Here is a 13,594-nt window from a genome sequence, read left to right as displayed (position 1 = left end):
AGAACACTTAAGTACACATGTTTTTGAGAAGCAGGATTCCATGTTCCACAACTCCAAGGATGCCACGTAAGTTATGGTTCAAGTAGTTTTATAATGGGCAACCTATGCAGTAAGCAGTGGCCCTGAATATACTCCAATTGTTTGACAGCTTTGTTTGTTAGAAAGAACAGCTGTCTTCAAATATGTTAAGGCTTCTACATAGAAGAGTTAAAATAATTGTTTTCTGTACAATTTCAAAGGCTAAAAAACTGTTCTAGTGTGTATATCCCAGATAAGCACAGATAAAGGTTAATAAAATGAAGAAATTTTTAACAGTAAGAGCTGCTCAAAAGTAAAGCAGATCACCTTAAAGTAAATGGAATTCCATCACTGAAGATGTTCAAATAAAATTTGGACACCTGCTTGCTACAGATAGTGTATGGGGACTCAGTTATCATAATACATTAATAGGATAAAAGAGTATTTAAATTTTCCCGTCTGAGATGCAATGATTCGAGAGATCATTAAAGTTTCTAGCACTTAGAGATGTAAGTGAAATTTAAACTCATTCTACAACTGCCACTGGGTTATATACAATTGTGATTACTATCAAGTTAGAGTTTTATGCCTCGATTCAGACAGCTGACTTGGAATAAATGATTGAATGAGGGGTTCTGGTTCTGTATTCTTCTGCCAGATTTCATTTGACTAAGCCTTTGGGAGTAAATTAGCCCAATTTGAGGATTAAAATCTTTAAAAATATTAGCCAAGGGGGCTTAAATAAAGCAAGGTAAGTCATAGTGAAAGACTGGGCTGGACATAGTCAATACCTGGCATGCCATTTTCAACTGATGGATAGTCACCTAGAACTTGATGTTGAGGATTATTAGGTCATATCTGGATTCAATTCAAAATATACCTTGGATGATTAGTGATGAGAGGGACAAATGGTAGAATATACTGCACATATTTGCTGTCTCTCTCATGGAGACTACTTGGCATGTTATTTAGGTAGAATGCATAGAATTCATCTCCTGGGGCTGGGTGGGGTGGCTGACACCTGTAATCCCAGCACTTTGGGAGGCCGAGGTGGGTGGGTCACTTGAAGTCAGGAGTTCAAGACTAGCCTGGCCAACAAGGTGAAACCCTATCTCTACTAAAAATACAAAAATTATCTGGGCGTGGTGGTGAGTGCCTGTAATCCCAGCTACTTGGCAGGGTGAAGTAGGAGAATCACTTGAATGTAGGAGGTGGAGGTTGCAATGAACTGAGATTGCACCACTGCACTTCAGCCTGGGCAACAGAGAAAAAAAAAAAATACTTCCTAGGAGATTTCACCTGCTTATGGCTTTGGAACTGAGCTGTGTAGATCCAGCAACTCAAAGCATCCATGGTCAATTAGGATCAGCATTAACTCATACAACTCAGAAGAATATAAGGTAGAAATCAGAATGCCAGTACAATAACTTGCAATTATAATTATTACTGTCAAGTTGATTAAAATTCCTGTGTCTTTTAGCTAGGGCACTCAGGCTGCTGTGTTATTGAGATAGATGAGTTAATAATACTGATTAAGACTTTGTGTATTAGGTTATAACTTTCCTTTTTCAGGATGTTTAAATTTTACTCTAACTTTCTAACTCCTTGAGACTACATCCTCGTTCCCTGCCTTGACTGTGGTCATATGTTTGCACTTAATTCCTTCTGGAAGTGCTTCCAAAACTATCTGTGGTGAAGAGTTAATTCATTTTCCTTTTCTGATCATCATGAATTAGTACTTTGATAAAATACAATAAAAATGAGTTATAAAAAATAAAATTAAAAATGCACAATGTAAGCACAATTTCAATGAATGACCTCCAAAATTTTATTAAAAATTTTAAGCCTTTACTCTCAATTTCCTTTCTTTCTTTCTTTCTCTCTTGTTTCTTTTTTTTTTTTTTTTTTTTTGAGATGGAGTCTTACTGTGTCACCCAGGCTGGAGTGCAGTGGTACAATCTCAGCTCACTGCAACCTTCACCTCCTGGGTTCCAGTGATTCTCCTGCCTCAGCCTCCCCAGGTAGCTGGTATTACAGGCACCCACCACCATGCCTGGCTAATTTTTGTATTTTTAGTAGAGACGGGTATCACCATGTTGACCAGGCTGGTCTTGAACCCCTAAACTCAGGTGATCCACCTACCTCGGCCTCCCAAAGTGCTGGTCTTACAGGCGTGAGCCACTGTGCCCAGTCTTTACTCTCAATTTCTAAACTATAATTCACAAGCAGAATAGCTAATGGAGTGTTTAATTAATGCTAACAAAGTTAGGGAAATAGATAATAGCATGAAGCTTTATTTTGTATGTATTGTGCAAACACACTATAATCCATTAGGGTCCCTGTGTAATCAATGCAATCAGTACATTTGTATTCATTAAATGAAAATAGAGAACAAGTTTATGATTTTAAATGGCTCTAGATGTCTATATTAAATTTATTTTACATTTAAGATATAAAATGTAGGCAGATGTTGATGTGTATAAAATGTGCTTGAAACCAAGTCCTTCCTAAAACAATAAGCCAACTCCCAATGCAATATTGTTTATACATGAAATTATGATATTATTTATGTCATTTTGAGGGTTAAAATTTGGGTAAAATATGGGAAATATTTGATCAATAATAGTATCAGAAGATGCACAATCACTGATTTGTTCCACAATCATAGAGAAATGTTTTGTGGATACACAGGAGGGATATTTATTTCATACACACACCCTCAAATCCCTTTGCTCTGATAATGTTTACTCAATGAACCACAATGATGACTTCTATCATGACAACCACTTGTCAGCCCTCTTAGTACAATTTTATTTAATCTGTTAAATTAATAAATTTACCATTAAACAAACACGTTTTTAGCTAATGCATGAAACAGTGATTTATTCTTCTATCACTGAAACTTAGTCACTTGAATTTCTTGCACATCACTCAGAGTGATTGAAATGTTGTGCTTTTCTGGGTTTTAGCCCTAGTACTTATTTAATCTGATTTTATTTATTTATTTATTTATTTTTGGCTCTCAGGCCCCAGCATTTCCAATCTGTAGGAACTTTTATTGCTTCCCCATGTTCAGATGTTTTAAGTAAGACTCACCAACATTTCCTAGAGTCTTTTGCATATTTCAGTCTTTAGGCTTGACTTCCTGGATAATACTTAAACCCCCAATTCACAAGAAAAATCCTATATTCTTAGAGGTTAGAGAGATTTTACCTTAGTTCTTAGCACAGCCATAACTTTTCTTATTATGTAATCTCAATGTTTTGCCTTCTTAATACTGATCTTTTGGGGATGAGAGAGTCTCTACGGCCTGGAAAGATCATTTCCTAGCATTTCTCAGATGTACCTCTTAGTGCTGTATCTAGTGTCCAACTGGGAGAATCCACCCTTAGTAAAGCTGAAAGCTTGCTTTTTCATGTCTACTTATATGTGCCCTGCATTAAAATATCACGCTCACTTATTTTTAGGCACATTCTTCATAGAGTGGGAATGACATTGTCTCTGCCTTACAGGAAATGTAGACCATCTCTTTATGGAAGACTGGCCATATAAATGTCTATTGCAACCATGGCCTCTTTTGAACTTCATTCCTGTGGTCGCCTATCTAGAGGTTCATTTGGAAAATTGAATTTATCACTATAATAGTCTCAATGCCACATCAACTGCCATGTCTAGGTACACAATTGCCAATAAAATAGTTTTACTTTTACACTTAAACATTTCCTTTAGAGGGATGCTCCTTCTTGATAATTTGTGCTATCCTGAAGCAAAAAATAATCACGCCTATTTATAATGAGCAAAGATGCATCTCCACTGGCAACCCCAGTGGATATGGTTCTATCAGACACTATCAGCCATACTTTGCAGATATAATTTCCTAACTTATAAAAATATATCTCAGATGATCACATGAGCTCACTCTTTATGCAAACTTAACAAGTAGAGATTCGTATTATAGAACTACTACCCTCATTACTCCTTGTCTAGAGAATTCACAACGTGGCCAGCTTGTATATACTTCACTTTTGTATTTGATATCAAACATACCAAATAAAGACATAACCCATGCAAAAACCTTTGACTTGACCATGCTTTAAACTGCTTATGTAGAAGGACCACTATTATATTCACAACAATTAATTGTCATTTTACAATGAAACAAAATTATAACAACATTCACTAATCATCTAATAAGTGATAAAAAACTGTTTTACTAGCTGTGGGGGAGGTATACATATAGTTAAGATAATGTCTCTTCTCTAGGAAAGCATAATAAATTCCAAAATATACATAACACTCCAATGGAAGCAGTGATAATAATCACATAAGGCTATAATGGAGATACACATGAAGTGCTATCAGAGCATAGAGGAGAGAATTAATTCTTACTTAGGTGTAGGGATCAAGGAAGGCTTTGAAGAAAATGATGAATATGGGTTGAAGCTTTGGAATTGGTTGGACTTTGACAAGTTGATAAGAATGTAAAGGGATGGGTGGCCTGGTATAGTGTCAGGGGATGGGAGGGCAGGCAGTAATGGAGGGAGAGTGCATTTGAGTAAAGGGGAGAAACATCCAATGTAGTTTCCTCTTTGCTGATTGTCACACGTTTTTAACTTTGTAGGGAAGATGGAAGAAAATCTATTGAACCAATTGTTTTGGCTGTTCTGATGTGATCACAGTATTGCTTATATGGATTGTCAAACAAGGGATGAGCTCATAAAAGGATATTAATGTGTCGTTTTTATTGAGCAAAGTAGCATTACAGAAAAGGTGATTTCAAAGGCACATGGCTCTTTCATCACAGCCTTCAGGGGCAATGTTTGATCACTGAAAACAGGCTGCTTTGTTCCAGCTTTCTCTGATGTTTGGCATTATCCTGAATACATATGCTTTGACTTGGATAGAATCAGTCTGTAAAGATTTAATAGATTTGAAAATTGCATATTCAAAATACATATTTTATGGTTAAAATGAAATGAAAACCATTTTAATATGCATGTCTATATATACACAGATATATTTCAGACACATATCTCAGCAATTTTTTTAAAAGCAATTACACATATTATGTGTTTGTTTTAAGATACTGAAAGTTGGCTATTTTTAAAATTCACCATTTTAACTTATCAAGAAGAAAAAACGTATTTTAAGACACATTATATTGGTGATAACAAAATACAAGAAGATTTCCAGTTTTAGCAACTTGAGCTTTGCTGTATGTCCCTGTTACCTATCATAGACATAACTTTCTAGTGCTAGATGTCTCTGAACACTTTCTTTACTAAAAATGAATTAACAGCTTTCTTGGTTGAAGAAAATTGGAAGTCACAAAATATTAAAGAGAAATTATAAAAGATTAGCATTTACATGATATTCTTTTCCTTATGTGACTGAAAGAAGTGAGCTTTTTTCTTCCAAAAGGAAAAACTTGCTTGGAAAAAGACCTGAAGAGTCAAAAGCTTTTCTTGTGGTGACAAGACTCATGAAATTTGTTTTTGTAGGATTCTCTGGCTTCTATTCCATGTGAATTGATATGAAATCTCACACAAATTTATCTTTTTATTTTGAATTCCAGTTGAATCTTTAAAAGAAAGATGACATTCCAACTCAGCCTATTTGATATACATTACATTTACAATTAGATAACCATTGCACTGAAATTAAGCCCGACAGACTTCAGCTGAAATGGGCTAGGTTAAATTATGTTCCATTTAATGTGACAAAGAAAAATTTTACTATTTGCTTCTTTACTTAAAATCCTTCCCTTTCCCTCTCTCCACTTATAACATCCTCTAACTCAATGATGCCCAGTACTTTCTCTGCTTAACACATTCTCCCCTCTCTGTTAGTTTTGCAACAATTTCAAAACAGAGACTATATTGTTATCCACTTGTTGCCTGGGCCAATGTTTGCAAACCTTAATGTACTTATAAATCATCTAGGGATCTTGTTAAAAACACAGGTTCTGATTCAGCAGGTGTGGGGTCTAAGATTCTAACAAGCTCTCAGGTGATGTGGTGGACCAAGGTTTGTACAGCAAACACAGTACAAATGACCTGTCTTTAGATGTGTTTTTGGACCATGATAACTGGAAATGTAGATTCTCTGACTTTGAGGTTGCTTCATACTTTAAATTGCTTTTTTATTTATTGATAATAAATCAATAATGAATGCTCTGAACCATCTGGACTCCCTCTACTTCTCTAGTCTCTGTTTTTACCACTTCCTCTTTCTTACATACATTTTAGACATAACAAAGTACTTGAAGTTTCCAGAATGTATCAGGCTCTTTCACATTTCAGTGCCTTTTCAAATACTATTTTCTCTGCCTGTCCTGGTGTCCTGTGACTCTTCCTTTAAAACTCAAATCTGCTGTCATCTCCTCCAGGAATCCTTCTCTAATCTCTTTTTCATGTAATTGCATAATTAAATGCCTTCAGTATACTCCCACAATGCCCTGTATTTCCTTTATTACACCTTTCTCATAATCTGTTGCAATTGTCTGCTTAATTGTTCTTTCCCTTAAAGACAATGCTTCTGGGGGGAAGGAATAATGCATTTTGTCTCTGGTTCCTATTGCCAATCACCAACATGGTAGGTTTTTTTTTTTTAATCAAAGTTTGCTGAATGAATGAAGAGGGGAAGTTGATGTGTTGTAGTCATACAAGAATGTAATGCAATATTTCTTCTCATGAAGTTTAAAATTGAACTGGGAGTCATACAAACTAAAACCCATAAAAAATTAAGTACAGGGTGAGATAATACTAAAGATACAAAATGTTAGTATGTGATTAATTGCCAAATGAGGATCATAGCAAATAACCATTCAGAGTCAATTGGAGGAAAAATGTCACTGTGGATTTATTAGTATTTTTAATACCTCAATTTGTTCCACAAAGGACTTGAGCCTGCTGATAACACTATGCATTAAAATTAATGAAAATATGAGCACATACGTAGTTAAGGGAATAGTATGAGACAAGGAGAGGGTTATGGAAATATGTACCAGAAGCTTGAGGAATGGATAGACTATCCTTAAGACGTATTCTTTAGACATATTCTTCTTGTCTGCAAAAATGCTTCTTGCTCAGATATGGACAGCAATGTGGGTGTGCTGGATTTTCATACCCACTCTGCCTGGGAAGCTGACTTCTGTGGGAACATTAGCAGCTCGCTTGTCCTCTGGCTTCTGGCAGAATTTGGCTAATGGGATGCCTGTGGAGAAGAGTGAGGTCAGGACATTTATTTTCTTTAGTTGCCTAGAACTGGCTGTGCCTCTTTTTAAATATGGCCCCTATGATAAACCTCCTGAAATTATTCTAATTTGAGTGTGCCCTGTCACCTATTGGGACTCTGATATGACCTCAGTTGTTGTTTAGAGCTAGATTGGACGCCAGGCTTAATAACTTTTCTGACAAACATTAATGCCATAAAAATATTCTAGATGCATGCTATATATCAGGAACAATTCTATGAGGAGGTGGTTCAATACAGAAAAATTCAGAAAACAAACAAGCAAACCTATAACTCTGTGCTCATATACTTTACATTTAGTATGGCAAAGGCAACGTAAACCATCTTGGAGGTCAGGAAAAATTGATATATATAAAAGCTCACAGCTCTCTAATGTTTATTTATATCAGCCTTAAGTTTAGTGTTGAATTGTAAAGCAATAATATGCCGGAGATATAGTTTTTGGGTTGTTTCCTTTTCACTGGGGGTAGATTATCCAGAATTTTTGCCTTTGCTCTTGCCTGTTGCTCATCTTCTGATTATTTTACTCCTGACTGTCCTTCCATCAGGGAATATAAAAGGAAAATAAGTGAATTAAAATTTAGCTGTAGCATCTATGATAAAAGGTTTGTCAAGAAGAGACTGAAATCCTGACTAAAATGAAGCTTTTCAGTTTATCTGGGTTGGTCTGCCCCCTATCGCCACAAAGATATTCAGAATGGTTTCTAGCTTGTCAAAAGCCAAGAGATAAAAACGGGCAAAAAGATTTACTTTCATGCTAATGAAGAGAACCAGATCTAATAAATAAATATGATCCTCTTAATATGAAGCCCTGGTGTGCAGACCCTCTTTTTCATGCCCAATTGTATGACAACCTTGTTTGCAGTCATTGTTTAGATCATTGTTGCATCATATAAGCTTAATTTTGTGACCCAGCAAAAACAGATCATAAATCTCAGTAGTGGAAGATACGTTTGTAGTTTGACCATGGTAAGATGAGCTAAGGGTGCTGAAGAAATCATAAATTCAATTTACAAAAATAAAGAAAATAAGATTTATTTATACTTGGCCCAGTGGATAAAGTGAAAATCTAATATTTTTCTGGTCTATGCTGTACATTTTGCCAAGCTTGATTAAATTCCTGTTTAGCAGGTAGCTAAGAGAGGAACTGAATTAAAACACTTTGTATTAAGCTTTTGAGTCTACTTTGTTCTTACTGTTTTCTTTTTAAAAAGCTGTTTTAACTTTTCTTTCCTTTTAGGCTCTATTTATGAAATGTTTGGAAATGAATGCTGTTTTTCAACAGGAGAAGTGATTAAAATTACTGGTCTCAAAATTAAGAAGATCATAGCTGAAATTTGTGAGCAGATTGAAGGTTGTGAGTCTCTACAGCCATTTGAACTGCCTATGAATTTTCCAGGTACAGCGCATTGCAACCACTTATCATTTCTACAACTATATTGTTAATAATATGTATATATACACAACCAAAAACAAGAAAAAAATGGTCTTTTTTTCACTCTAGGATAATGGGGGGGAAAAATCCAGAATTGTTATAGTTTGGTCATTTTAAGAACGAATGGAAGGCAACTATTTTCTCCTTTTTTAAAGTGAAAGATATTTATCTTGTACTTAAGAATTAATCTTTTTGGTTAACAAACATTTAGTGAAGTTCCAACTATATACACACCACCAGTGTGCTAAATAATGAGAACCAAGAAATCAAAGATATATTTTCATAAATTCTGTAGAACTAAGTAACATCATTTAAGCCTATCTACCCTCTTTGCTATTCCTACTGTCATTACTCTAGCTCCTTGGATCACCGTTGACCTTGCCTGTCTAATATTACTGAAAAGTCGGCCCGGTCTTTTTTATCTAATTGACTCTACTCAGCCCTCCAAAACTAGCTCAAATATCATGTCATCTAGAAGACTTTTGCTGACCTTCTAACCTAATCTAGATTTCTCTTTTATGTTCCCATAGTATCTTGGGCCTCATAGCGTACACCTCATTGGATAGTCATTGATGACTTTCTCGTTTGCCATATTTTTTACACTAGGGGTTGGCAAACTTTTTCTATAAAAAGCCAAATAGTAAATCTTTTAGGCTTTGTGGCCAGAGGGTCTCTGTCACACCTATTTCTCTATGCTATTTATGTGGTAGCACGAAAGCAGCTCTGGATAATACATAAACCAATGAGCATGGCTATGGCTCAATAAAACTTTATTTACAAAAACAGGTGACAAAAACAGGTGACTCATCAACTGTAGTTTGCTGACCTCTGCTCTAGACTAAAACTCCTGGACATGAAATATGAACATGTGACTTTGTATTTCTGATACAAAGCACAATTTCTGGCACGGAGTGTGTGCTCAATAATTGTTAACTGAATGAATGAATGAATGACTAGTGGAAGAGAAAAATCTCATAAATCTTTACAATATAATGTGTTTCATGGTTTGATGGAAGTATACTTGTGTTCTTTGTGGGGCTTGAAAAGGAATATCAGACTATAGTTGGTTGTGTTTCAGAAGAGGGATTCTGCAGCCATTGTACTTGAATCCCAACTCTGCCACTTCTTAGCTGGATAACTTTGACAAGTTATCCTCCTTTCATGTAAAATGGGAATAATGATACTATCTATCTCCTAGTGTTATTGGGAGGGCTACGTATTGAAATATATTTAGTGTTTAGAATGGTGCATGGCATATAGCAAGGTGCATTAAAAAGTGTCAGCTTTTATTACCATTATTAAGATATTATTACCATCATTGGAGGAGTCAGGAAAAGCTCTTTAGGACATGTTTTAATTGAGCTGAAGTTGGAAGAATGAAAAGATGTTAGCTATATTGAAGTGAGGATTTTTTCAAGTGCTCTAGTATCCAGTCCCCTTTCAAATGAAACTTTACACATTGTTCAATTCTATTTCTTTCTGACTCGTCTTTTATAACAATGATTCTCAAATTTGGCTGCACATTAGAATCACCTAGGGAGCTTTAAAAAGTTCTGATGTTCAGGCCACTTACATGAGATACTCTGATTTGTTTGCTCTGTGGCAAAGTCTGGTCATCAAGGTTTCTTAAAGCTCCCAGCGTGATACTAACGAGCAGCCAGTGTTGAGAACCATTACTTTATAAGATGCCTCTCTTAAGTACTCTAATTAGATGTAACAATTCCCTTTTTAAATCACTATAGTTTTTCGTGCCTTAATCATTGCATTTATCACATTTTGCATGTAATTGAGGCTATTTGTGTACTTGTCTGACTACCACCATCTGTCTAATAGATCACAAGGTTGCTGAGGGCAGAATCTGAATCTTATTTATTACAATAATCCCCATGGTATTTAGAAAAACATGCACATAATAAATATTTAGTAAGTTAAAATGACTAGAATCTTTTGGTAGAAGGAATTTTTCTTATTAGAATAGTGAAAACAGTTTTTGGCTAACAGTTTAATTTGAGGAGTTGCTATTTAGAATATTCTTTTGAACTTCCAATTGGCATGATAACCTTGCATCTATTAAGTAACAATTTGAAAATGATGTTTATAAAACAGTTTTATTGTAAAGAACAGAGTGAAAATGGAAAGGTAAAGTGATTGGCACTGGTCAGGGTATAGTTTCTTTTTTCAAAGAGAACTCCTAGACATTGATGAAAGGGATCCAGATACAAAGATAATTCTTCTACATCAGCACTAGGGAGAAAGAGAGAAATCAAGGACACTAATGTTATTCAAAAATTTTAATAGCAGCATCTCTTTATTTATACTATATTTAAAACTATTTAAGTTCCCAATTAGATTTTCAACTTAAAAAGTCAAATGGTATTTTAAAACATTCTTCCTCATTTGTAAATTTCCCAAACTTCCTTTTGCTATTGATTTCTAATTTTATTCTATTATGGTCAGATGACATACTTTGTATGATTCAATCCTTTTAAATTTATTGAGACTTGTTTTTTTGGACTAATATGTGATCTAGAGAATGTTCTGTATTCACTTGAGAAGAATGTATTTTCTATTTTTGTTGGGTAAGTGTTCTACAGATGTCTGTTGGTTTATGTGTATTGTTCAAGTCTTCTATTTCTTTGTGTATCTTCTATCTAGTTTTAGTCATTATTGAAAGTGAAGTGTTGACTTTTCCAGCTACTGTTGCTGAATTGTTTATTTTCCCTTCAATTCTGTCAGCTTTTGCTTCATGCATTTGTGGGCTCTGATGGTAGGAGCGTATGTATTTGTAATTGTTATCTCTTCTTGATGGAGTGACCCTTTTATCATTATATAGTATTCTTTGACTCTAGTAGCAATTTTTGTTTTAAAGTCTATTTTGTCTGGTATTAGTATAGTCACTCCAGTTTTCTTTCAGTTAATATTTGCAAGGTATCTCATCTTTTATTCTTTTACTTTCAAACTACAGACAGTCCCCGATGTATGATGACATGATTATAATTTTTCAACTTTACAATGATGCAAAAGCAATATGCATTCCATAGAAAGCATACATCAAATTTTGAATTTTTCTTTTACTAACTGCAGGCTAATGTAAGTGTTCTGAGCACATTTAAGGTAGGTTTTGTTTTCAACCCTTTTGGGTAAATACCAAGGAGTGTGATTACTGGACTCTATAGTAAGAGTATGTTTAGTTTAAAGAAACTGCCAAACTATATTCCAAAGTAGCTGTACAATTTTTCATTCCCAAAAAAATAAATGAGAGTTTCTTTTTTTCCACACCCTCACCAGCATTTGGCTTTGTCAGTATTTTGGATTTTGGACATTTTATAAGTAGATGCCTATGGTATATCATTGTTTTAATTTGCAATGCCCTGATGGCATGTATTCAGGATATGCTTTTCATATGCTTATTTGCTATCAGTACATCTTCTTTGGTGAAGTGACTGTTCAAGTCTTTTGCTCATTTTTTTAAAAATTGAGTTCTTGTTTTTCTTGTTATGTTTTAAGAGTTCTTTACATATTTTGGGTAACAGTCTTTATCAGATTTGACTCTTGCAAATATTTTCTCCCATTCTGTGGCTTGTCTTCTTATTCTTTTGAGAGTATCATTAGCAGAGATGTTTTTAGTTTTAATGAAGTCTAGGTTATCAATTCTTTCTTCCATGGATTGTGCCTTTGGCGTTTTATCTAAAAGTCACCACTAAATCCAAGGTAGTCTAGGTTTTCTCCTATATTATTGTATAAGAATTCTGCATTTTACATTTAGGACTGTGATTCATTTTGAGTTAATTTTTATTAAGGGCATAAGATAGGTGCCTGGATTCATTTCTTTTCAAATGGGTATCCACTTATTCCAGTATCATCTGTTCAAAATAGTATCTTTACTTCTATTATATTTCCTTTTCCTTTGTCATGAATCAGTTAACCATATTTGCATGAGACTATTCCTGGGCTCTCTATTCTGTTGCATTGATCTATTTGTTTATTCTTTCACCAATACCATCCTGTCTTGATCACTGTTGCTTAGTAGTAAGTCTTGACATCAGGTAGTGCCAGTCCTTTAAATTTATTTTTCTCCTTCTAAATGGTGTTGGCTATTCTGCGTCTTTTGCCTCTCCATATAAATTAGGTAATCTGTTAATATCCACAAAATAATTTGCTGGGATTTTTATTGGGATTGTATTTAATCTATAGATCTAGTTTGGAATAACTAACATCTTGACAATGTTGAGTCTTTCTATTGATTAACATAAAATATCTCTTCATTATTTCAGTTTTTGATGTTTCTCATCAGAATGTTTTAGTCTTCCTCATGTTGAGCTTGTACATATTTTGTTAGATTTATATCTAAGTATTTTATTGGGGAGGGTGATAACGATAATGTAAATGGTATTACATTTTTTTTTTTTTTGAGACAGAGCCTCACTCTGTTGCCCAGGCTGGAATGCAGTGGTGCAATCTTGGCTCACTGCAACCTCCACCTCCCGGGTTCAAGCAATTCTCCTGCCTCAGCCTCCTGAGTAGCTGGGACTACAGGCGCCTGCCACCACGACCAGCTAATTTTTGTATTTTTAGTAGAGATGAGGTTTGTTGATCGTCACCTGACTGTTAGTATGTGGCTTCAGCAAATGCAAGCTCAAGAAAAAGTCAAGAAGGTAAAGGTTTGCGGAGTTTGACAAGCACACTTTCAGGGGACATACTGGAGCCTTTTTTTTTTTTTTTTTTTTTACTAAAATTTGAATGGGGAACTAAACTCCAAATATATACACCACTGGTTGCATCCTATATTAGTATTTTATTTCCATATATCTCTTTTGTCACCTCAAAAATGTTCAATTATTTTAAAAGAAATAATAAGCAATCATTTCAGCAATAAATGAAACAAAA

At 34.7% G+C, this 13,594-nt stretch overlaps 1 protein-coding gene across 20 annotated transcripts in view; it reads left to right on the top strand.

Annotated features, from left to right (window-relative positions):
• Positions 1-13,594, top strand: part of THEMIS (thymocyte selection associated) — a 211,154-nt gene that overhangs the window by 54,530 nt on the left and 143,030 nt on the right. For all 20 annotated transcript variants that reach the window (XM_063621313.1, XM_055263667.2, XM_055263675.2 and 17 more), the window contains one exon: positions 8,513-8,671. In XM_063621313.1, coding sequence (XP_063477383.1) covers positions 8,513-8,671 — 159 coding nt within the window. The remainder of the gene's footprint in view (positions 1-8,512; positions 8,672-13,594) is intronic.

Source organism: Symphalangus syndactylus, chromosome 2, assembly GCF_028878055.3.
Source record: "Symphalangus syndactylus isolate Jambi chromosome 2, NHGRI_mSymSyn1-v2.1_pri, whole genome shotgun sequence".
NCBI lineage: Eukaryota > Metazoa > Chordata > Mammalia > Primates > Hylobatidae > Symphalangus > Symphalangus syndactylus.
This window is presented reverse-complemented; position numbering and strand designations above follow the sequence as displayed.